At 49.8% G+C, this 24,338-nt stretch overlaps 2 protein-coding genes across 5 annotated transcripts in view; both read left to right on the top strand.

Annotated features, from left to right (window-relative positions):
- CEP85 (centrosomal protein 85) overlaps positions 1-21,336 on the top strand; it is a 53,018-nt gene extending 31,682 nt beyond the window's left edge. For 3 of the 4 annotated variants that reach the window (XM_051856832.3, XM_051856833.3, XM_089301293.1), the window contains 11 exons: positions 4,223-4,917; positions 6,080-6,213; positions 6,604-6,724; positions 7,813-7,998; positions 11,783-11,935; positions 12,157-12,308; positions 13,316-13,409; positions 14,961-15,011; positions 17,821-17,928; positions 19,066-19,291; positions 19,678-21,336. In XM_051856832.3, coding sequence (XP_051712792.3) covers positions 4,223-4,917; positions 6,080-6,213; positions 6,604-6,724; positions 7,813-7,998; positions 11,783-11,935; positions 12,157-12,308; positions 13,316-13,409; positions 14,961-15,011; positions 17,821-17,928; positions 19,066-19,291; positions 19,678-19,838 — 2,081 coding nt within the window. In that variant the 3' untranslated portion in view covers positions 19,839-21,336. Of the gene's footprint in view, positions 1-3,673; positions 3,923-4,222; positions 4,918-6,079; positions 6,214-6,603; positions 6,725-7,812; positions 7,999-11,782; positions 11,936-12,156; positions 12,309-13,315; positions 13,410-14,960; positions 15,012-17,820; positions 17,929-19,065; positions 19,292-19,677 lie in introns of those variants that run through there. The other variant, XM_051856834.3, reaches the window with a different exon arrangement.
- Positions 21,337-22,443: 1,107 nt separating this feature from the next.
- On the top strand, positions 22,444-23,795 carry SH3BGRL3 (SH3 domain binding glutamate rich protein like 3). The gene is made up of 3 exons (XM_008265906.5): positions 22,444-22,555; positions 23,107-23,274; positions 23,388-23,795. The coding sequence occupies exons 1-3, from the start codon at positions 22,508-22,510 to the stop codon at positions 23,451-23,453; spliced, it is 282 nt and encodes a 93-aa protein (XP_008264128.3). The 5' UTR covers positions 22,444-22,507; the 3' UTR covers positions 23,454-23,795.
- Positions 23,796-24,338: the final 543 nt, after the last annotated feature.

Below are 24,338 nucleotides of genomic sequence, written 5' to 3'. Positions count from 1 at the left end.
CAGAAGGCTTTTATTTCTTTTCTAAAGACAAATACAGGGGCCGGCGCCATGGCTCACTTGGTTAATCCTCTGCCTGCGATGCAGGCATCCCATATGGGCGCTGGGGTTCTAGTCCCAGTTGCTCCTCTTCCAGTCCAGCTCTCTGCTGTGGCCCAAGTTCTTGGGCCCTGCACCCGCATGGGAGACCAGGAGGAAGCACCTGGCTCCTGGCTTCAGATTGGCGCAGCTCCTGCCATAGCGGCCACTTGGGGAGTGAACCAACGGAAGGAAGACCTTTCTCTCTCTCTCTCACTGTCTAACTCTATATGCCAAAAAAAAAAACAAAAAACAAAAAACAAAAAACAAATGCAGGCTGAGCATCCCTAACCTGAAAATCTGAAATCCAAACTGGTAATGTCTAGGCTAATATTCCAAAACCCATGAAACTACAAAATGTGAAGCACTTTTGATCCCAAGCATTTCTTATAAAAGATAGTCAACCTGGGGCTAGTGTTCTGGCAAGCAGGTAAAAGCTGCTGCTTGCAATGCTTGCATCCCATATGGCACCAGTTTGTGTCCCACCTACTCCACTGTGGATACAGCTCATTGCTTATGACCTGGGAAAAGCAATGGAAGAGGGCTCAAGTATTTGGGCCACTGCCACCCACATAGTATACCAGGATAAAACACTTGGCTTCAGCCTAATCCAGCCTTGGCTGTTGCGGCCATTTAGGGAGTGAACCAACAGATCTCTCTCCCTCTCTCTCTCTCTCTCTCTCTCCCTCTCCCCCTCTCTCCCTCTCTCCCTCTCTCCCTCCCTCTCTCTGTAACTTCTTCAAATAAATACATAATCTTTTTTTAAAAATTTATTTATTTTTTATTTGAAAGGCAGAGCTATAGAGAGGCAGAGAGAGAGAGTTCTTCCATCCTTCAGTTCACTCCCCAGATGGGCACAATAGCCAGAGCTGAGCCGATCTGAAGCCAGGAGCATCTTCCGAGTCTCCCATGCAGGTGCAGGGGCCCAAGGGCTTGGGCCATCTTCCATTGCTTTTCCAGGCCACAGCAGAGAACTGGATCGGAAGTGGAGCAGCCAGATCTCAAACCAGTGCCCATTTGGGATGCTGGCACTGCAAGTGGTGGCTTTAACCACTACGTCACAGCGCCAGCCTCAATACATAATCTTTTAAATATTTATTTTATTTAAAGATTTATTTATTTGAGAGGTAGAGTTACAGACAGAGGGAGAGAGAGGTCTTCTATCTGCTGGTTGACTCCCCAAATGGCCACAAAGGATGGAGCTGGGCAAGTCAGGAGCCAGGAGCCTCTTCTGGATCTCCCACATGGATGTGGGGGCCCAAGCACTTGGGCCATCTTCCACTGCTCTCCCAGGGCATTAGCAGGGAGCTGTATCAGAAATGGAACAGCTAGGCGTCGAACCAGCACCTGTATGGGATGCTGGTGCCACAGGTGGAGGCTTAACCTACTACTCCACTGCGCTGGCCGTAATATATAAATCTTTATACACACACACACACACACATATTCAGCCTGTATCACTAGCTTATTTCAAAGTATTATACTTCATAAACCAATATGGGATGTAAACAAAAGTGATTAAAATTTAGCAATAGCTAAATCTACCCTTACCGTGAAAGGAGGGTTGCTAGAAAGAATGAATTGTTGGAGCTGGCACTATGGTGTAGCCTGTAAAACTGCTGCCTGCAGTTCCAGCATCCCATATGGGTGCTGGTTCAAGACCCGGCTGCTCCCCACCTCTGATCCAGCTCTCTGCTGTGGCCTCGGAAAGCAATAGAAGATGGCCCAAGTCCTTGGGCCCCTGCACCCACGTGGGAGACCCAGAGGAAGCTCCTGACTCCTGGCTTCAGATCGGCAGAGCTCCAGTTGTTGAGGCCAATTGGGGAGTGGACCAGTGGATGGAAGACCTCTCTCTCTCTCTCTCTGCCTCTCTGCCTCTCTTGCTCTCTCTGTGTAACTCTTTCAAATAAATAAATAAATCTTTTAAAAAAAAATGAGTTGTTGGGACGCAAGATCAGTAATGTTGAAGAGATTTAAAACTATATCCTTAACAGAGTAAAGACTGATTTTGGGAACTATAGAGTTCTCTAAATAAAAATCACCTATCTTAGGGCCACTGCCTGTGGTGCCCATATAGGCGCCGGGTCGAGACCGGCTGTTCCACTTCTGATCCAGCTCTCTACTGTGGCCTGGGAAAGCAGTAGAAGATGGGCCAAGTCCTTGGGCCCCTGTATCCACGTGGGAGACCCGGAAGAAGCTCCTGGCTCCTGGCTTCAGATTGGCACATCTCCGGCCGTTGCAGCCATCTGGAGAGTGAACCAGTGGATGGAAGACCTCTCTCTCTCTCTCTCTCTCTCTCTCTCTCTCTCTCTCTCTCTCTTTGTGTGTGTGTGTGTAACTATGACTTTCAAGTAAAATAAATCTTTAAATTAATTAATTAAAAATCGCATCTTATACTCTGACTTTGGAATATCTTAGGAAACTGTAAGCTAGTACCCCTTTTGAAGATTGACTGTTGCTTTGTTTCAAAATGTTATAAAACATAAACTAGATTTAAGGTGTTACTTGCTGTTGTATGCTGCTGTTCATTAGAATCAGACATTGTAAACCCAATTGAGAATACGAAAACTTCACTTTATTCTGTCATCTGTAGGTGGACCATGCACTCTGGAAAATTGGGAAAATGTGTTATCCTGCTTTAGTCTTACTTATTGTTTTGGTTTTGGAATTATTATTTTGAGGGCTATGTCCTCAAAACAGAAGTTGGTGAGTCTTGAGACATAGTACTGTGGCTGGAGAATGGAAGGAAATGTTACTAACTTGAGCGTGACAACAGCCACTCCCTCGTGTGCCACATCCGTGCTGTCTTCTCTGCAGTCATACCATGGAAGCAGGGACCCCTGGGAGTGCTGAGAACTCTGGTGTTGTCATGGAGGGTTGTAAGCAGATTGCTTACTGTCTTGGAAATCGTATCACCTCCAGCGTTGCTGGCTGGTCCTACAGCTCACCTTGTGGGACAGTAAAGTCACCCTTGAAATTCCCTGGATTCTTGGTCCAAAGACGCAATGCACATAATTAGAAATTACTCAGTTTTAAACAGCTGCTGAGTGAGAAGATGGCAGTTCTTATACGCACATAATTCTGGGAAAGATTAAAGTCTCTGTCCTCATTAACTGAGTGGTCTCTGTTGGTTGATAGAGAGAAGAGAAATGGATTGGTAGTCCTTTTCCTCCATGGCAGATGGGTTTGCTTTGGGAAAAGTTACTGGACGTACTGAAAGAGAAGAAATTGGTATTCTTTGCCTGCTTACTCTGTTTTCTGCTTGTTGAAGGTGATAGGGATCTTGCTGTTTGCTTGCAGCCCGCTGCCCTTGCACATTAGTTCTGTGACCTCCTCAGAGTATTGCTGGGAAGCTGGAGGTGGTAGAAATGTGAATCTTATTCAGTGGGGTTCATCAGAGTCATCTCCCAAGACCAGCAGGAGCCAAAGGAAACATAAATCTAGTTGAAAGTTCAGGATTGCAGTTGGGTACAAACAAGGAGGCAAATGGAAGGCAAAATATAAAATAAGTGGATTTCAGTGTGTACCAGCTTGAGAGTGTTCCCTGTGCTAAGAGTGAAACCTGAGAGTTACTAAGAATAACTTCATATATCCACACAGTCAGGTCTGGGGTGTGGGAGAGAACAGAAGCCTGACTCAGATGCTGCACTCTGCCCTGGGGACAAGCAGGACTATCTAGTTTGCCTTATTCTTTGGATTGTTTAAATTCATTGCTCACCTTCATTGGAGAACTTTTGGAGGTCACAGAAGATTCTGGCAGCCCTTGGAAAGAATATTTTATTAGATTGCATTATAGCATAGATTTGCTCAACTTCCAGAAAAATAGGACCTAAGCCATTTCCTTTAAGTAAGTGATATTTTTTTTTAAAGTTCAGTTCCCAGCTTTGTTGTTGACTAGCAAGATTTTTTTTATTCAAGTACAAGTTAAAAGTGAAGCCATTGTTGCCTTTTGTTGGTTTACCTTGTGATTAGCTTTGAGAGCTTGGAACAGCCATCTCCCATTTAGGTTGCTGTGCCTTTCTGCCTGATTCTTCTGGTGATAGTGCCCTCTGCCAGGTCCCAGGACAGGTAGAGAACATGTAGCATAGCAAACTGAAGAAAGCTTGCTCCTTCAATTGTGACTTATGGAAGACTATTCTCTCTGCAGATTTTTGCAGCTCAAGTGGCAGTTCTTCTTTCCAGCCCATCAAAAGCCACATAACCATCCCAACAGCCCATGTGATGCCTTCTACTTTGGGGAATTCTCCTGCCAAGCCAAATTCTACACCTGCTGGACCCTCTTCCTCCAAACTCCCTTTGTCTGGGTTGGCTGAAAGTGTGGGGATGACAAGAAATGGAGATCTCGGTGCGATGAAACGTTCTCCGGGCCTGTCCAGAGACCTTATGTATCTCTGTGGTGCTGCTGGAGACAACGGAGTTGAGCAGTCTTGGTTTCCAGCAGTGGGCCATGAAAGAGAGGAACAAGTGAGGAAGTTTGATATTCCTAGCATGGAATCAACCCTCAATCAGTCGGCAGTGATGGAGACACTTTATTCAGATCCCCACTACCGAGTCCACTTCCACAGTCCAAGAACTGACACTAATAAGGAGTTGTACAAAGTATTACCTGAGGCCAAGAAAGCACCCGGCAGTGGGGCAGTATTTGAGCGGAATGGTCCACACACCAGCAATAGTGGGGTGCACCCTTTGGGACTCCAGCCTGCTCCTGGGCTCTCCAAGGCTCTGCCCTCTCAGGTTTGGCAACCGAGTTCTGACCCTTGGCATCCCAGGGAACAGTCTTGTGAACTCAGCACTTGTCGGCAGCAGCTGGAATTGATCCGTTTACAGATGGAGCAAATGCAGGTAGAGACCCTTTTTCCCTTGGATTTGGAGGTTCTCTGCGGTTTCTAGAACTGGATAGCCTTTGTCCTGTAAGTTTTAACTCCAAAGAAAACATTTGTTAAGGAAGAAAGATGATGTTTGTAGATGGCACTAAAGGCTTTTGAGCTGTTGGGCATTGAATTTGTTGATGGTCTGATTAAACACCAGGTAAGATCTCCGGAGTAGAGGATTATGAGGAAAAACCAAAAAGGAAGAACTCTAACACTGACAGCATGCTTCCCGCACACCAGCTGGTAGGCTGGGTTCTTTGACATACAGAATCTTAGTTAATTCTCATTGCATCCTGATGAGGTGAATGTGACAACATCCCAGGTTTTTATGATAAGTAATCTTGCAAGGGTCACAAAGGTGGTAGGTGGCTGAGCAAGAGTTAAAAACCTCTCTGAGGCCGGCGCCGTGGCTCACTAGGCTAATCCTCCGCCTTGCGGCGCCGGCACACCGGGTTCTAGTCCCGGTCGGGGCGCCGGATTCTGTCCTGGTTGCCCCTCTTCCAGGCCAGCTCTCTGCTGTGGCCAGGGAGTACAGTGGAGGATGGCCCAAGTACTTGGGCCCTGCACCCCATGGGAGACCAGGATAAGTACCTGGCTCCTGCCATCCGATCAGTGCGGTGTGCCAGCCGTGGCGGCCATTGGAGGGTGAACCAACGGCAAAGGAAGACCTTTTTCTCTGTCTCTCTCTCTCACTGTCCACTCTGCCTGTCAAAAAATTAAAAACACACACACACACACACACAAAAACTCTCTGAACCCTGTGTTCTTTCTATTATATTACTATTGCACTTTTTAAAAATCTCTGTGCTGCTAAAGAGTGGGAAGGTGTGACATATTCCCCTTCCCTGATTGATGACGGCATCCTAACTCCTGGTTTGCCTCTGTTGCCAGATATAAAAGATAACTGACCTTTTCTTAGAAACTAGAGCCCTTCTGAGAGAGACTGTTCATTGGCACAGATATTCCTGGCAGGTTCTTTCCAGTCATGCATCAGAGCTAAAATTACTTCATAAACATTGGCCTTATCAGGTTGAGCCAAATTGGGGCTTAACTATAGACCCAGCTGGGTAGTGCTCAGGTGTCTTCAGGTGCTTATGGTGAAAATCAAGCACTCTGGCTCGCTTGTCTTCCAGCTTCAGAATGGAGCCATCTGCCACCATCCTGCCGCTTTTACTCCTTTACTGCCCACCTTGGAGCCAGCACAGTGGATCAGCATCTTGAACAGTAATGAACACCTTCTGAAGGAGAAGGAGCTCCTCATTGACAAGTAAGACAACAGGGGGTGCTCAGGGCCAGCTTCTGCTGTCTTAGGCCCCACTGAGGGCACCAGTGAAGTCTTCCCAGTGGGAAGTACACCGCTTCCAGTTTGGCCCCACATCTTATCTCAAAGTAGAGCTAGGCTGAGAAGCAGCGCAGTCTTGCATTTGACTAACATAATAGGCCAGTTGTGGGAGGGGGAGTTCTAGGGAATTCTTCAGAGCTGGTCTTTCCTCACTTCCTCTCAATCATCTTTCTCCTTTGTGCAAATCAGTGATGTTCAGAATCCAAGGTCTTTGCTTACATAGTAAGGGTGGCTATTTACCTAAGGAAAGTGGGAGTTCGTCTTGTAACAGGGTTAGTATCAGAACTCCAGACCTGATTCTACTGGCTTTTGTAGGCAGAGGAAACATATTTCCCAGCTGGAGCAGAAAGTTCGAGAGAGTGAGCTACAAGTCCACAGTGCCCTTCTGGGCCGCCCTGCTGCTCCCTTTGGGGATGTCTGCTTGCTGAGACTACAGGTAAGCATTGGCAGCCCAAATGGCATTCTGCTTGTCGTAACTCAGTATGTTCCCTGCTTTTTGTACCATTCGGTATCCAGGAGATAGGAAGGGATTAAGTGATGCAAGCGTCCCTCCCTTTGAAGAGTGAACATCTTGATTAGAAAGTACTCTTTGCCGTGCACTACTGAGGTTAGAAAAGGCTTGAGGGTAAAACCAAGTGAAAAGTTCAGAGCCTTGGTGTCAGGATACACTTGGGAGAAAAGGAAGACAGCATAGGTAGATAGATAGTAAGTTTCTGGAGCTGGATTATGTACTCAGAAGTCAGTCTGCCAGCTCTAGCCAAATGGAGGGACATATAGCAGCGGTGGGGATTTAGAGCTGTTCTCATTTTTTTAATTTTTCTATGTCCAGTGGCAGCTGAGGAAAAGCATGTATTTTCTCACTGAGGTCAGTACCTACAGGATTGAGAACTTGAAAATAAGCCTGCTTTGTTGACCAAGCTCCTGCACTTCGGGCTTTTGAGTGATGTGTTTCAGATAGATTATAGTACTGGTTTTGCCACCTAGTGGGCCAGATAGGCAGTAATCCATCACATAAAATCATAATGTTAGCAGGGGAAGAACCCTTAGATGAAAATCTAGTTCAGTCCTCTATTTTACTGGTGAAAAAAATTGAAGTATAGGGAGGAAGAACTTGCCTGAGATCACATAGACAATGAGTGGTGGCGAACTTGGCCTTGAGCCCAGTCTTATGGTGTTCATTGTAGCTCCTCAGGCATTGCGTTAAAGCAGTGGCTCTCAGACATGAAAGTGCAGCCTGATCACCTTGAGAGCTTCATAAGACGCAAGATCATTTGGACCCATCCCAGAGTTTCTGATGAGCTGGACCTAGGAATCGGGCTCGAAAGTTTGCATTTCTAACAAATTCTAGCATCAGGTGATGCTGATACTAGTAGTCCTGGGAGCACACTTTGAGAAGCCTGCTTAGAGAAATTCTTAAAGACAAATTCTGATGACATCGGTACGGCAAACAGGTTACTGAGAACAAGTAAAGTACATGGACTTCCAGGGTGGGGAACAGTTAAATACTGAGAATCTTTCTGGCAGGAACTGCAGCGGGAGAATACTTTCTTACGTGCTCAGTTTGCACAAAAGACGGAGGCCTTGAGCAAAGAGAAGATCGAGCTTGAAAAAAAACTCTCTGCTTCGGAAGTTGAAGTCCAGCTTATCAGAGAGTCTCTCAAAGTGACGTTGCAGAAGCATTCAGAGGAGGGGAAGAAACAGGAAGAAAGGGTAAGCTGAGGAGCTGATGGCTCCCTAATTTAGAGTGGTTGGCAGTCAGCTCTCTAACAGCCAAGGCTGCTTCTGGCCCCCGTTTTTGGCGTTAGGAGAAGTCAGTTGGGTGAGACCCTACATTGGCTTCTCACACAGGACCAGTCTGCTAGAGGTGGAACCCTCCTTTCTGCTTTGTCTCCACAGAACCATCACAGTCAGAGACAGTTGTGTGACTGTACACTGTTTCAGGCTGTGATGTGCTGCCAAGTGGAAAACCAGCCTGGGCAGTCACACCAGACAGCACTGTTGCAGGGTGTTTAGATATCTGTGGTGAATTTACATCATTCGGTCTGGTTTCTCCTCTACCTGAAAGTAGAGAGAAATCCCACACATGCAGCTGGTTTGTGAGTTTATTTCTGTCATCATTTTTAGAATTGGTTTAGGATGCGATTGATCACTGGAGAAGCTGGTTTAAAATCTTTTAGCTCTGTTGGTACCTCCAGTTCACAAGTTGCTCTAAATCCAGAGTGCTTGGTTAGTAAAGCACATGAACTGCCAAAGGGATTGGTTTAGTAAAATTTAATTGTAGACTGTTTGTATCAAAATCAGAGCAGTGCTTCTCAGACTTCAATGCGCTTAAGAATCGGGCAGCCAGCGCCATGGCATAGCGCCTGCAGTGCCGGCATCCCATGTGGGTGCCAGTTCAAATCCCAGCCGCTCCACTTCCCATCAGCTCTCTGCTATGGCCTGGAAAAACAGTGAAGGATGGCCCCTGAACCTGCATGAGAGACCTGGAGGAAGCTGCTGGCTTCGGATTGGCCCAGCTCTGGTGGTTGCGGCCAACAGGGGAGTGAACCAATGGATGGAAGACCTCTTTCTCTGCCTCTGTCTCTGTAATTCTACCTTTCAAATAAATTAAATCTTTAAAAAAAGAAGAAGAAGGAGAAAGAAAAGAAAAACAACAACTCTTAAAAAAATTAGTTAGGGGCTGGCGCTGTGGCTCACTAGGCTAATCCTCCGCCTGCGGTGCCAGCACACGGGGTTCTAGTCCCGGTCGGGGCGCCGGATTCTGTCCCGGTTGCCCCTCTTCCAGGCCAGCTCTCTGCTGTGGCCGGGGAGTGCAGTGGAGGATGGCCCAAGTGCTTGGGCCCTGCACCCCATGGGAGACCAGGAGAAGCACAGCGCGATGTGCTGGCCCCAGTGCGCCTGCTGCGGCAGCCATTGGAGGGTGAACCAACAGCAAAAGGAAGACCTTTCTCTCTGTCTCTCTCTCTCACTGTCCACTCTGCCTGTCAAAAAAATAAATTAAAAAATTAGGGATCTTGCTAAAAATGCAGATCCTGGGTGGGTATTTGGCCTAGTGGTTAAACTGCTGATTAGAACACTTGTATCTGTATCAGAGTACCTTTTGATTCCTGGCTCCAACTCTGGGTTCCAGCTTCCTGCTAAGGCAGACTTTGGGAGGCAGCAGTGATGTTGCTCGAGTAACTGAGTTCCTGCCACCCATGTGGGACACTTGCAGTGGCATTCCCAGCTCCTGGCCCCAGCCATGTGGGCATTTATGGAGTGAGTGAGTGGATTGAAGTATGCTCTTTCTGTCTCTTTCTGCCTCTCAAATAAAAACCAATAAAAATTTGGGGCAGTGGGAGCCATTGTTGTGGCACAATGGTTTAAGCTGCTATCTGCAACAATAGTATCCCATGTGAGTGTCTGTTCTAGTCCCAGAGACTCTCCTTTGATCTACCTCCCTGTTAATGCACTTCAGAGAGCAGCAAAAGGTGGCCCAGACACTTGGGCTGCTGCCATCCACCTGGGAGACCTAGATGGAATTCTAGGCTCCTGGCTATAACCTGGCCCACCCTTGGCCATTGTGGCCATTTGGGGAGTGAACCAGTGGATAGAAGATTCTCTTTGTAACTGCCTTTCAAATAAATAAATACGTCTTTTTTTTTTTTTTAAAGAAAAAGAAAATTACGCTAAAAAATATTTTCGCATGTCAAATGTTGAGATTCAGTTGTATTGGGAGCAGGCCTGACGTCCTGCATTTTGAAGAGCTCCTGGGTGCTGTTGGTGCCATTGGTACCAAGTTTTAGAGGGCTTGTTAAAAAAGAAAATTTTAATGAAAATAGTATATGTATCTGTTATCAAATACCAGTAGCTTTATAATAAAAAATAGAAGTAATGTGCCCCACCCCACTCCAGGAAGGTATTCATCCTCAAATCTTCTCTTTCCCTTGATACATACTTTATTTCTGAGAAGTATGCTTTTACATTTTTTGATACATTTTAAATATCTGTTTCATGGATGTAGTATTTTATCTCTCTTGATAACATTGGTTATAGTTTTTTGGGTGTCTCAAAATAAAAAAATAGTTTTTTGGGTGTCTACATCTGCTTATAGTATTGTTTCTTGTTTCCTTCAGATTTTTTTTTTTTTCTGTTTTGATGTCTTTCTGTTAGAGGCTTGGTGATCTTTGAATGGCACTCACATTTAAGAATGAAGTGGGGGTGGCATTGTAGCATGGGCAGTTAAGCTGCCACTTAATGACACTGACATCCCATATCAGAGTGCTGGTTTGAGTCCTGGTTGCTGCACTTCCCATCCGGCTTCCTGCTGTTACACCAGGAAGGCAGCAGATGATGGTTGGACCCCTGCCATGCATGTGGGAAACCCAGATAGAGTTCCTGGCTTCTGGCTTTGTCCTGCTGGTTGATGCAGCCATTTGGGGAGTGAGCCAGCAGATGGAAGAGTCTTGGTTTCCCTCTCTCTCGCCCTCTCTCCCTCCCACTTACCCTGTGTCACTCAGCTTTTAAAATAAATTTTTTTAAAAGAATAAACTATTTACGGATGAGTGGTTGACACACCACCTAGGACACCCACATCCCATGTTAGAGTCCTAGGTTCAAGATTTGGCTCCACTCCTGATTCCAGCTTCTTGCTAGTGCACATACTGGGAGGCAGCAGGCGATGGCCCAAGTAGCTGGGTCCCTGTCACCCATGTGGGAGGCGCAGATTGAGTTTCTGGTTCTTGGCTTTAGCCTGGTTCAGCCCCAGCTGGTATGGGCATTTAGGGAATGAAATTTTGGATGGGAAATCTCTCTCTGTCTGTCTCTCTGTCTCTCTGTTTCTTTGCCTTTCAAATAAATAAATAAAAATTTTTTATTTAAATGAAGCATAGAAAAGCTGGATGAAAGCTCTGGTTTCAAGGGAGTTGCCAAACGGAATTAAAGGTTACCTCCTAGGAACCCTGGGCAGAGCCAGATAAAATCTTTATATTAACAAGTTTAATTTTATTTTAATTTATTTTTATGCATTTGAAAGGTAGGCAGAGATCTCCCATCAGCTTTTTCACTCCCTAAACACCAACAGCACTTAAGGCTGGGCCAGGTCAAAGCCAGGAGCCAGGAACTTAATTATCGTCTCCCACATGGGTGGCAGGGACCCAGATAATTGAGCTATCACCTGTGGTCTCTGAGCGTGCTTTAGCTAGAAGCTAGATGGAGACTACAGCCAGGATGCAGACGTCCCCAGCACGACTGACCTGCTATGCCAAACACCTACCCCAATGCTATCAATTTTTTAAAAATTGCTTAGGGAGCTTTTCCTCTCTGCCCTTGACTGGGAGTGTGTTAGCTTTGCAGTTTATGCCCTAATTCAAAAGGCAGGATTTGACTAGCATCTGCCTTTATTACAGTTGAGCACCATGCACAGGCACAAGGGCAAAGACGGTGATCACTTCACTTTGGATGTTCAAGGTCCCAGAGGAATGAATGGAGACAGACTCTCAAAATTTTTCCCCAGGTGAAAGGTCGTGATAAACATATCAATAATTTGAAAAAGAAGTGTCAGAAGGAAGCAGAGCAGAACCGGGAGAAGCAGCAGCGTATTGAAACCTTGGAGCGCTACTTGGCTGACCTTCCTACACTGGAAGACCATCAGCAGCAGAGCCAGCAGGTAGCAGCAGAGTCCACGTGCATGGGGCAGGCAGGGAGTGGCCAAAGAGGGGAGCTTTCTCAGTGTCTGTGTGCTTACCTGGGACTTTCTGAAAGGAAAATCCCAGAACAGTCATGTCTGGATTCACATCTGTCAGTTTGCAGCAGACTACAACGTTTTTGAAATGCCCATTCCAAGTCTTCCTTGACTTATTGACCTAAGTATGAGATCTTGTCTCTCAGCTTAAGGATTCCGAGCTGAAGAGCACAGAGCTACAGGAGAGAGTGACTGAGCTGGAGAGCTTGCTGGAGGAAAGCCGGGAAGCCTGCCGAGAGAAGGAGGTTCAGCTGGAAAGCCTGAGAGAGAGAGAAGCAGAATTGTCCTCTAGATGCAAGTAAATGTGCTTGTGGGATTTAGGGTCTTGTCCCAGCTACGCATTCCTTCACCTGCATGACTTCGGGTGATTTGGGCAAATTTTGTTCCTCTGAGCTAAGTTTTCTTTGGATTGTGAAAGCTGCTTATGGGCCGGCACTGTGTCTTTGGGATGGAATGTGGAGGTGTGGGTGCTAGGGGCAGGGAGTTGTTATTTTGTCCTTTGAAGGATCCGATCCACTGCCTGCTATAATAACCCTTGAGCATGTGAGTACTGAATGAATGAAAACATTTCATAAACTGGGAAATGAGCTATGTGTCCATTTTCAAAAGCAAATGCTACTTCTGAGGGCGGGGAGTTATCCACATTTTGAACTTTGTAAGCTAAAAGCTATCAGGAACATCTGTTTATCCTCAGCCCTAGGGGATGCTCTCACTGCCCTGACAGGTTCTGAGAACAAAACAAGATGCCATAATGTACTCTCAGGGCGTCTTGGGAGCTTCCTCCATATTAATAACAATTTCTGAAAATCTGATGGCTTTGTTGCAACAGCCTCTTGGACCAAATCCAGTTTCTAATGGGGTGGGTTGGGTTTCTCATCCTATATTCAACCACAGTGACTTGTTTTTTATTCCAGCAGATGGGCCATGCTGGAAGTGATTATGGGGGACCTATTGGAGAAGATAGAGTCTAAGCAGGATTAGGGAACAGTGTTGACTCTGTCCTAAACTATGTCCCCCAAAAGGGAATGTGATGAATGTTTATTTGTGAAATATAAAAGCAAAGAATGTGGCAAGTGGAGAATTGGTGGCATATTGTATAGGTGCTGGCCCCTGGGGGAAAGAACCTAACACGGGGAGCAGCTTCTGTGTGGCTCAGCCTGCATGGCAGCAGACCAAAAACCTTATCCCTAGCTGTGGCTGGGAGGAGCCTACATGGCTTGCCCCAAAACACAGTAAATAGAGGAACAAGGAGTCAAAGCCACATCTCTCGGACTTCCAAGTTCTTGAAGAGCCATTGTCTTTCAGCCTGCAAGATGCGCAGGCTGAGCAGACAGCCAGTGGAGAAGGCCCAAGAGCAGAAATGGAGTCCTGGCAGCGGGAATGCGACTCTCTCCGAAAGGTAAGCGAGGGTGTCCAGACTGTAACCATGGGCAGGCTGGGAGAGAAGAGAAGATTGTGTATTGAGAGGGAATCACACATCCTAGTCTGGGGCCACCTCAGATTTGCTGCTGAGTGGTTTTGCTTTCTGAGAAGTTGCCCCTGCAGAGTAAGTGTCCATTTTAAACGTCCATCCTTGTGACAGGCAGACGTCACTCATCTAGAGTACAGGCAGAAGTCTCCTGTCCAGACTAGATAATCCACAATGAAGGCTGGTGCACTTAGGCCCCTGCAGAACCTCTTGCTTTGGACAGAGCTCTAACCAGTGAGTGGCCTGCTTTCTCAGTTCAGCAGAAAGAGGGAGTCAGGGGCCTGCCAGGAATTGCAGGTCAGTAAAAAAAAAAAAATCCCAGAATGGTTCAGACTACCTGAGGTCTTTTTTTTAAGAGATTTATTTATTGGGACTGGCGCTATGGCATAGCGGGTAAAGCCTCCTTTTGCTGTGCAGGCATCCCACCCATATGGGCCCTGGTTTGAGTCCTGGCTGCTCCACTTCTGATCCAGCTCCCTGCTGTGGCCTGGAAAAGCAGAAGATGGCCCAAGTGCTGGGACCTCTCTCTGCACCCTTGTGGGAGACCTGGAAACAGCTCCTGGCTTCAGATTGGCCCGGCTCTGGCCATTGTGGCCATTTGGGGAATGAATCAACGAATGGAAGACCTTTCTCTCTCTCTCTGTCTCTCTCTCTCTCTGCCTGCCTCTGCCCCTATAACTGCCTTTTTCAAATAAATCTTTTTTTTAAAAAAAATATTTTTATTTAAATGAAAGGCAGAGATAGGGAGATCTTCCATCCACTGGTTCACTCCCCAAATGGCCTCAATAGCCCGGGCTGGGCCAAGCCAAAGTCAGAAGCCAGTAGCTTCTCATGGGTCTCCATGTAGGGGTAGGGGTCCAAGTACTTCGGTCATCTCCTGCTGCTTTCCCAGGCACGTTAGTAGGGAGTTAGTTTGGAAGTGGAGAAGCCAGGACTTGAACCATGCCCAAATGGGATGCCAACACTGCAAGCAAAGGCTTAACCTTCTGTGCTGCAGCACTGGCCCCTTACCTGAGGTCTTAATGGACAGGAAGTCAGGATGGTTCAGGCTTTCTCCTTAGATAGTCAGTATAACTAAAGCTGTAATAATAGCCATCATAGCCCTGGACAAGACAGGTTTAATTAAATCAAGTTTTTGCCCTGTCCTTTGCCAAAGAATCAGAATGTTTAGTTGCTGTTGCCTACAGTCATTAGAGTGAACACCCACCACCACCACCGCCACCACCACCACATACACAACAGTGGTTGTGGGTCCACTGCATTCCCATAGAAACTTCTTTGTGATTGGAGCACAGAAGTGTGAAGCTAGTTAGCCAGGATTGGGAGTCTGAGTTACACACCTATAGGTAGAGCTTACTAGACTTCACCCTGCTCTCACTATTAAAGGGCTATAGCCAGTGTTGCTGATGCCATACCACAGACTAATACAGCCCCTTGCCCTCTGACCTATCTGCAGCTTCCCTTGATAACTTTGCCTTTCAGATTGTGGAGAAGCAACAGCAGAAGATGGATCAGTTGCACTCACAAGTGCAGGTGAGCAGAAGTCTTGGGGATATAATGGGTAGGACCTGATGAAGACACTGTAGAAATCAGTCACATTTGTAATTTGTGTGGTGTTAGGATACAAAAATGAGACCTGTCAGTGCTTTTGAGCCTACAGTCTTTTTTTTTTTTTTTTTTTTTTTTTTTTAAGATTTTATTTATTTGAGAGGTAGAGTTAGAGAGAAGGAGAGACAGAGAGAGAGGTCTTCCATCCACTGGTTACTCTCCAGATGGCCGCAACAGCCAGAGCTGAGCCAATCCAAAGCCAGGAGCTTCTTCCAGGTTTCCCACATGGGTACAAGGGCCCAAGTACTTGGGCCATCTTCTACTGCTTTCCCAGGCCATTAGCAGGGAGCTGGATCAGAAAAGGAGCAGCTGGGACACGAACCAGTGCCCATATGGGATTCCGGCACTGTTGGCAGAGGCTTAGCCTACTACGCCATAGCACCAGCCCCAAGCCTATAGTCTTGGAAGGACAAACACAGGAGTTTCAGTGCAATACTATGAGAGCAGTGTTCACACCACCTTGAGGGAACACAGAAGAGTCAGAGGAAGGATGGGAGATCAAGGAAAGGATTCTGGAGACCCAGAACTTGAAGGATGAGGAAGAGCTGGGTGGATGATACTGGAATTCCAGATACAAAGGACAGCATAAATAGGAACATGGAGGTGTGAAACAGCACAATGTGAACATGGACCTCTGGCAGTTTGATATTGTCGACATGCGAGCAGGCACCATTTAATGGGGGGGATGGTGCTGAGAAATATATTAGGTGCTTTCAGTGTTGTACACACTTCATAATGTGTGCTTACACCAACTGAGACAGCTGTGATGTCACTAGGCAGTAGAGTCTTCGGGAACTGCCATCACAGCACATGTTCTGCTGTTGAGTGATGTCATCATGCAGCTCATGACTGTATTTGGCTTAAAGTGGTGAGAGGAGAGCTAGAATTCTAGGTGGTAGGAGGGCCTTGTCTATCCAACTAAGTTAGCTTTTATTCTCTAGGTATGTGATGGGAATCTGTTACAGCATTTAATTGGGGTATGATGTGGTCAGGTTTGCTGCTCAGATTTGAGTGTAGAAGATTGACAGCCTGGGGAGAGGCAAGGCTGGGCAGCTGCTACAGAAATGTGAGCGAAAGATGGGGGACTGGCACAGGGCAGCATAGCAGGGAGGAGATGTGAAGGGCAGATTTTAGGGATGTTTAGGGGTTAAAATTGAGAGGAATCAGTGACAAGATGTAGGGGGTTGATGAACAGCAGAGAAGAATCAAACGTGGTTCCTGGTTTCTATTTGAGCCAGAGTTGGGGTTCCCTTCATTGACTTCTCCAAGAAAACCTGGTAAAGGCAGGCTGACTCAGTTCTTTTTGACCCCAAAACACAAAATGCACTCACTCTGAGGAACAACTGAAGGCTGCAATCCAGTTCATGTAGGTTTTTAGAATGTTTATGGGTTCTCAGTGTAGATTTTCTGAAACGTTGGGGTTCCACAAAAGTTGAAAAAGCCCAGAATTTTAAGTGGTACATTTATCCATGATGAGACTACTCAGGCAAATTAAAATGTCAGAGGAGGGGTAGGCTTCATGGTACAGTGGGTTTAGCCCCTACTTGGGACGCCCACGTCGTGTATCTGAGTGTTAGATCAAGTCTCATCACCTCTGCTTCCAGTCCAGCTTATGTGTCCTGGGAGGCAGTAGATGATGGCTCATGTACTTGGAGTTCTTGGCTCCTGGACTCAGCCTGGCCCAGCCCATCCCTGACTGTCAGGCAGGTGGGGAGTGAACCAGTAGCTGCCCACTCTTGCCTGCTTGCTCTCTCTGTCTTTCAAGTGGATGATAGTAAATATATGTTTGTAAAATGTCAGACGAATCTGCTAGAATACATTGTGTTCATCCTGGTCACCTGGAGTATTTCATGGTCATGAGGTTATATTGGCAGTTATATTTTAATTACTAGAAAATAGGAAAAATCAAGGAATTCTTTTTACTTTATTTGTTCAGCTCACTTTCAAAATTGGGAGGAAATCAGAATGAATGAGAGGAAGGAGATAACAACTTAAACCTCTTGCTCCCTCTGACCCTGACCATACCTGCACACACATCCACACACACGTGCATACTGCTCACCTGGTACCTGTGAGTGTCCTCCCCTGCTGCTTGTCACCTTTGTCAAAAGCATTGAGTCTGCACTGTCTTCTTGGGCGTTTACTGTTAGCTCCTCAGAGACTGGGCTGTTTGGTGTTCTTTCCCATGCTCAGTGCCTGTCACAGTAAGTGCACAACGAATAGTGAACTCGATGGAATGACCTAGTCCCTGCCTCAAGAAAGTGCTACTCCAGAGTGTGCAGCTGGGATGCTCGTGAGCCACGAGGGAAGGAGTGTCAGGGTGGGGTCAGGACACACTGGATTTCACTTGTAGGTTGAGGAAAAGTGGGTGAGCTCAGAGGTTTCCTAGGGGACGGGGCAGAAGAGCAGTCTGAGCAAACGGGCAGAGGAATAAGCAGAAGCGTTGAAGCTGGAGCCTTCAGGATGAAGGCCGGTCACCCTGCAGCCGAGTGAGGCTGTGTGCAGGGGGAAGAGATAGGGCTTCCAGGAAGGAAGGGTAGGAGGGGTCTGCTGAGAAACCGGTTGGGGGCTACAGAAGGTTTTGAGTGGGAACTCAGAGATGAGGGCTGTTCTGAAACGAGTTCAGCAGCAGTGTGTGGGTGGGGTTGGACTTCACTGTATTAGAGTCCAGGCCAGAGGTGTCATGATCTGTACCCTTGTTGTGTTCTTCCACCACCCTTGCCCTGGGATTCAGAGCCTAGAGCAGGAAGTGGCTCAAGAAGAAGAAACAAGCCAGGTCCTGAGAGAGGAAGCCCAGCGGAGGGAGACAGCCCTGCAGCAGCTGCGCACAGCTGTGAAGGAGGTGAGCAGCATCAGCCAGGCCTCCCCAAGCCAGGTTCTTCGGCGCTTCCCATGCCCACACCTGCAAGAGTGCCAGGCTCCGAAAGCTCCCCACTGAGCTGCTTCTGGGCCAGAGGAATGCGAAGGCACTTTGCATCATGCTTTGTGTTAGAGGCCTTAAACCTGACTTGAGCATACCACAATTACCCAGGAATGTTTTTCAGATGTGGAAAGATATTCTTTCCTCCCTTTGTCTTCCTTCAAGTTTATAGGGTTTGGGGCAGGTGGCAGGGAGGGGCCAAGAAGACAGAGGGCTTGGTGATCCTCCTGCAGTAAACAGCTACCAGCGGGGGCGGGGGGGTGGGTACTGGCCAGGTGCTTAGGAAAGAGTCTCCCAGGATTATCACATTGTCCGGTGAAGTAGAGGGCTGCAGCTGGAAGAGGAACTCTGTGCATGGTCATTACAACAGAACTGAGGTAGGGAAGGCAGGAGAGTGCATGAAGATGTCAGGGAGAGGGAGACAGCATAATCAGATCGTGATTGGCAGGCCCGTGGCAGGCAGCCTCATTGCACTGAAGTGGAAGTTGGAAAAGGCAGGACGCGATGCAGCACTGACTCCTCCAGGTCTGCAGCGTCTTCAGCTCGCACTTGGTGACTTCTGCCTGCCACAGTGTCTTCCTTGGCCCCTTCATTCCTGACAGCCTGCGATCAGACTGGCTGGTGGCCACTTTTGTCTGGGTGGCAGGGAGAGATTGAAAGCAGTGTCTCCTCAGATTTCAGCCTTCACGTTAAGCTGTCTCTAATAGCCTGGCTAACAGAGTTGGCTGAGGGACTGGCTTCAGATAGAGTTCCTAGGAGCGAGCACATCTCTGGTTCCTGAACAGGAGCCTGGAGGCTGATGACTCAGAGCCTGCTGGAGAGCAGCAGCTTCCTCTCCAGGGCTGGATCCCCCAGGGCCCAGGCTACCCCACAGAGGAACCAGGCCTGATCCCGGGGCGGGGCTGGAGCAGTAGTAAGCCTGTTGACAGGGGTGAGAGGAGGAAGTGCCTGTGACTTGTGCCTTCCCCTCCACACGCATATCCATACCCATGCACCCTCAGGCACTGACCCTGTCTCTTCTTGCCCTGGGAACATGTTCTTGCCCATTTTTCTGCTTAGCTTTCAGTACAAAACCAGGACCTGATTGAGAAGAATCTGACGCTCCAGGAACACCTGCGCCAAGCCCAGCCAGGGTCTCCGCCCTCACCAGACACAGCCCAGCTGGCGTTTGAGCTACACCAGGAGTTGGCCGGCTGCCTTCAAGACCTGCAGGCTGTCTGTAGCATTGCCACGCAGAGGGCCCAGGGTCACGACCCCAACCTCTCCCTGCTCTTGGGCATTCACTGTGAGTTTTTAGAAGTGTGGAACCTGTGACGGGGATCTTCATTCTTTCACCCCCATCCAACTTTCCTATCTTTACAGTAATGCATGAGCAGAGTCCATAGGCCTGATCCCTACCCTCTGTGGTTTTATATGTTTCACAAAATTGATGTTCAGTAAATCTGCTTTGAAAGCAGGCATCCTTATGGGGTACCTTGCCTGCAGTACAGATTGTGGGCCTGGGCAGCCAGTTAGTTATCAGCCCACTATCCCCAGCTGCCTTTTTCAAAAAATGCTGTGTCCCAAGGTTTTGGGCCTCCAGGCACTGTCTATCCATACTGCCCCTCCACATGAAACTGTGACATTGTCTCCAGCTGACTTCAACGTTCTCTGAAACACTCTCCTCCCCAGCTACACAGCATCCGGGGACTCAGCTAGATTTGCAGAAGCCAGATGTGATCAAGAGGAAGCTAGAAGAGGTTCAACAGCTACGCCGTGACATCGAGGACTTGAGGACCACCATGTCAGACAGATATGCCCAGGACATGGGAGAAAACTGTGCAACACAGTGAGGAATGCTGGGTGTGGGACAGGCTGCACACTTCAGGGACCGCAGGGAGCCCAATCCAGCAAGGTTCCAGCCTTAACCCTGTGTTGCCTCCTGTCTGTGGTTCCCAGGGGAGGGGAGAGAAGGAAGAGCCTGCATCTGGGGGCCAGGGGTTGATGAGGGAACTGCATCTGCCTGTTTGCTGTCACAGAGGCTTGGCCTCTTGGGGTTACGTTTGTTCTCTGATCCTGATTGACCATCTGAGGGCGAGTTACTAATTAACTTTTGCAAGTACAACTGATAAATCCTCACAGACAGGTTCCCAGCCCTAGGCTGACATCTGAGACAGGCAGCTCACCTCTTTCTCCCTCTTCTGGGATGGAGCCACATTCATTCCCACTCCCTACCTGGCCTTGCTAATGCCTGCAGCTCGTTAGAGGGGCCTGGATATGCGGAGCACCAGTCACGTTGACCATTTGAGAATTCTCAGGCCGCGTGTGGCAACCTTCCTGGGAACTGAGCTGGCTTCCTGGGGTTTTTCAGGCTCCTGCTTCTTCCTCAGGGTGATTTCTTTATTGGCAAAGTACCCAATTCGGATTGTGGGCCTAGGGGTCATAGCCAGGGCTCCTTCATCTGCTCGCAGTCACATATTACAGGAGCACCCATTCTCCAGCTGCCCTGTGCCCCTCGACCCTGGCCATGGCCAGTATAGCCGCCTCCCGTATTCTTAGGCCTTCCTGGTAGCCCCCCTCTTGGGCCTTGAATACAGACTTCTGTGTCATTGCGGTCTGGGAAGACTTCCCCCAGAGGCCACAGGGCCCTGTCAAGCTGCTTACGCCTTCCTCCAAGTTGGAGACTGTGCCTGGCCTTTGATTTGTGCCTCTCGTGTTAGGGGAGTCCTTTCCTTTCCTGCTCTAGCTGCTCGGGGAGCTCAGGAGTACCCACTACAGGTCAGCTTTGTTAAGGTACAGCTTTCATTATCTTCTGTTTGTTTGTTTGTACCCTCAGTGTTCTGTTTGTTTTTTCCTTGCCTCCTGGTTTAGGGAGCATCTTGCAATTGTTTTTATCTGGTTGTTGGGCCAGCCCCAGGCTTTCTGTAGATCTGGAGCCAGGCCAGCAGGGACCAAGTGTGGGTATGGGGAGCATCGGCAACCCAGGAACCCAGGGTCAGCCACTGTTAAGATTCCCGCTACGCTTTGGGCTGTTGGCCGCATACTGGACTGCACTCCTGAGCCTGAATGAGGCTCCTTAAGTGTTTTTACAAGTTTGTGTTTTATTTATGGAGTGACTTATCCCTTCCATTGAGAGGAGCCCCACCCCGCTGGCCGTCCCCTCAGCCTCTGGGCTTCTGCCTCTAAAAGCAGAGAGCGGGGTAATTGGTCTCCACCCTGTGTTGGGAGCCCAGCCACCATGCTCATGGGTATTTTTCTTGTAAAGTTTATAAGCAGTTATTTATATGGATCTTCGTTATGTCAACTGTTTGTATTGCCTATTTTGATTACAAAATAAAATATTTAATAGACTCCAGCTCTCCATAGCCTTCTATTTCTGCCTTCCCTCTAGCCCACCCCTCACATTGGCTTGTTGGAGCCAGAAGGTGGGTATTGGCCCGGTTCCACAGGCAGCAACAAGGAGGGGCCTTTGGCAAGCCCAGCTTCACGCCCGCATCTCCTTCTGCCCTGCCAGTCGAGCAGTAAGATCTTCCGTGTGTGTGCAGAGCTGCCCAGGCAGGCAGCAAGTCTGACCCTGGAGAGTTTGGTAGTCAGAGAGGAAGTGGCTTCCTCAGAGCAAAGCATGGCCACGTTTGCCTCAGACCTGGCGGAGCCCTGGGCGTGGGGCACGTCAGGGGACTAAGTCTCCGACGTTGGTCTGGGTGCTGGAGTCTGCTCCTGGGGGGCTCCCTGGTGCCTGCTGGAAGCCGTAGTGGTTTGGGCTGCCATCTGCAGCACGGAGTGGGGTTGAGCTGGCGCCCCAAGACCAGCTGTGGCTGTTTGACAAGGGCCAGCTGAGCCCAGGCTTTTTGGAGTCCTGTCACCAACCTCTGCTACCTGGTTTTCCGGAGCTGTCAGCTTCTTACCTTGTCTCTTATCTGGCTTCACGAAGGTGTTGCCTGCCACCACCTTCCTTGTCTAAACCTGCCCAGTGGAGAGGAACTTGGGGGAAATCCTCTTAGCAGACTGCCTCTGCCTCCTGTCCTGCAGCGTTCGCCCTGGGGCGGGGCTCCTTGGGACTTTGGGATTTGAGGCTTCCAAAGGACCGTGCTGAGCTGTTACCGAGGCAACTCCTGATGGCACTGGGGGAAGTGGGTAGTTGGATGCCCCGAGCCGGGGGAGCTGGGGCCGCTGTGCCAGCCTCTCACCTCCGCCTTACCGGGTCTTTCCAGCCTCACGCTGAGCCCTGGACCGGGGGAGGGCTGAAGTGGGTGGTGGCGCGGCTGCAGAGGGGCGGCCTTACGTGGGACTCGGGTCCTCTGGTGTCTAGCCACCGTGGGGGAAGGGAGGGGGCCTCTGGCGCGCTGGGCGGTGTCGTGCAGGCCCCGCCCCTCCAGCCACCCGCGCCACCGATTGGTCCCGAGAGCGGTGACTCGCAGGCGGAGCAGGAAGGAAACCGCTCCCGAGCGCGGCAGCGTCGTCTCGGCTGTGCAGCTGCCGCCACCGCCTCCCGTGTCTGCCAACACGCCCGTCTGCCCGCAGCATGAGCGGCCTGCGCGTCTACAGCACGTCGGTCACCGGCTCCCGCGAAGTAAGTGTGCGCCCACGCGCGGCCGGCGCGGGGGAGGGCGCTGGGCCGTGTCCGCAACTGCGGACCCGGGCGCCTGGGAGCCTTCCCCAGGACGGGGGCGGAACGCGGCCTCCAGGGACCACCAGTCCAAGGCGCCAGCCTGAGCCCCTTCAATGGGACGTGCTGGATCCTCGGCAGCCTCTGCCTGAATCTCCCACGCCCATCCCCCAACACTCAGGCACTCGTTCTCTGCACCGCCGCTGCCAACCTGACCCTGACCACGTCCTTAACCCGCCCTTCCTCCTCCACTCTGTGCGCGTGGGGTGCGGGTGGCCGTTCTCTAGCTTCTACCCAGGCTCCCCCGCCTTCCCCTCCCTTCTCTCCTCGCCGAGCCGGCTCCTCCAGCTGCGAACTGTATCCCACTTGATGCCCACCCTGTAGATTGCATTCCTCTGGCTGGAACCCTCCCCTGGGGGTGGGGGGGCAGGGAACAAAAGCTCTGGTCACAGCCTTCTGCCCGCTGCCAAAACTCTCCAGCCCACCCAGTAACCCTTGCCCACCCTCTGCCCCAGATCAAGTCCCAGCAGAGTGAGGTGACCCGCATCCTGGACGGGAAGCGCATCCAGTACCAGCTAGTGGACATCTCCCAGGACAACGCCCTGCGGGATGAGATGCGAGCCTTGGCGGGCAACCCCAAGGCCACCCCACCCCAGATCGTCAACGGGGACCAATACTGCGGGGTACGGGCCCGGGGATTGGGGCGGGGAGTGCCGGAGGACTCCAGCCAGGGACAAAGCACTGGAGCCTCTTGCACATGGCCTAGGGTGACCCCTGCTTGCCTCCCATCCCCCAGGACTATGAGCTCTTCGTGGAGGCTGTGGAGCAAAACACGCTGCAGGAGTTCCTGAAGCTGGCCTGAGTCCAGCCCCCCGATGGGTTCCCCTGGACCCGGTCACCATGTTCTCCCCGCAGCCCTCACCTGGCCTCGAAGGACCTTGTGACCAACTTCCCTGTCATTCCTAACCTTTTGGCCTTGGGGACCCTCTCCCCAGCCCAAGCCTCTTCTCCGCTCCGTCTCCGAAATTGTCTTAAGCAGCAGCCCCAGTGCTGGCCGTCCCAGCCCGGCCTTGGGGCTGCCGCCTCTCTGCCTGGCACTGACCAGGACACCTCTTCTTGGTTCCCTGAGCCAGAGCTCTGCCAAAGGCCCCGCAGTCCCTTGCCTGGGAGCACCCTAGACAATTAAATGCCCATTCCACTGGCACTGTGTCTGTCTGGTTGTGGGCTAGGCGTCCTGGGTCCCTGTACCCGGTGAGGCTGGGTGATGTGACTGTCCCAGTGCCTGTGTGTGGATGTTTATCTGGCACACCCACACCTGGGTGGACCCTCTTGTTTCTGGAGACGGTCTGGGTGGGCCACCCTCCAGCTCACATGGTGGGGTCCCTGTCACTTCTATACCTTGATGTGTACTGCACATGTCCATGCCTGCCAGTGCAGCTGCCCCGTGTCACTGCCTGAGTTGGAGCAGGGTGGCTAAGTGTGGGTGAGTTGTGGGAGTGGGTGCACAGCTGCAGACCCGCTATTTCGGGGACAGGGGTGTAGCTGTGACAGTGGCTTTGTGCGTAGTGCAGAGAAAGTGCCCCTAAGCTTTGGGCCTGTGCCTGTCACCTGGGCACAGGGCAGCTCTGCTGTGCCGGCTGGAGCTGGCCACTCCCTCCGGGATCCTTCCTTCACACATCCTTTCAGCTCTTGCTGGGAGAAAGAGGAACCTAGAGGACAAAGACTCGGCGGCCAGGCCCGCCAGCTA

Source organism: Oryctolagus cuniculus, chromosome 7 (genome assembly GCF_051225735.1).
Source record: "Oryctolagus cuniculus isolate XC-2025 breed Fujian yellow rabbit chromosome 7, ASM5122573v1, whole genome shotgun sequence".
NCBI classification, from domain to species: Eukaryota; Metazoa; Chordata; class Mammalia; order Lagomorpha; family Leporidae; genus Oryctolagus; species Oryctolagus cuniculus.
The sequence above is the reverse complement of the archived record's forward strand: the minus strand, read 5'-3'. Positions and strand labels throughout refer to the sequence as shown.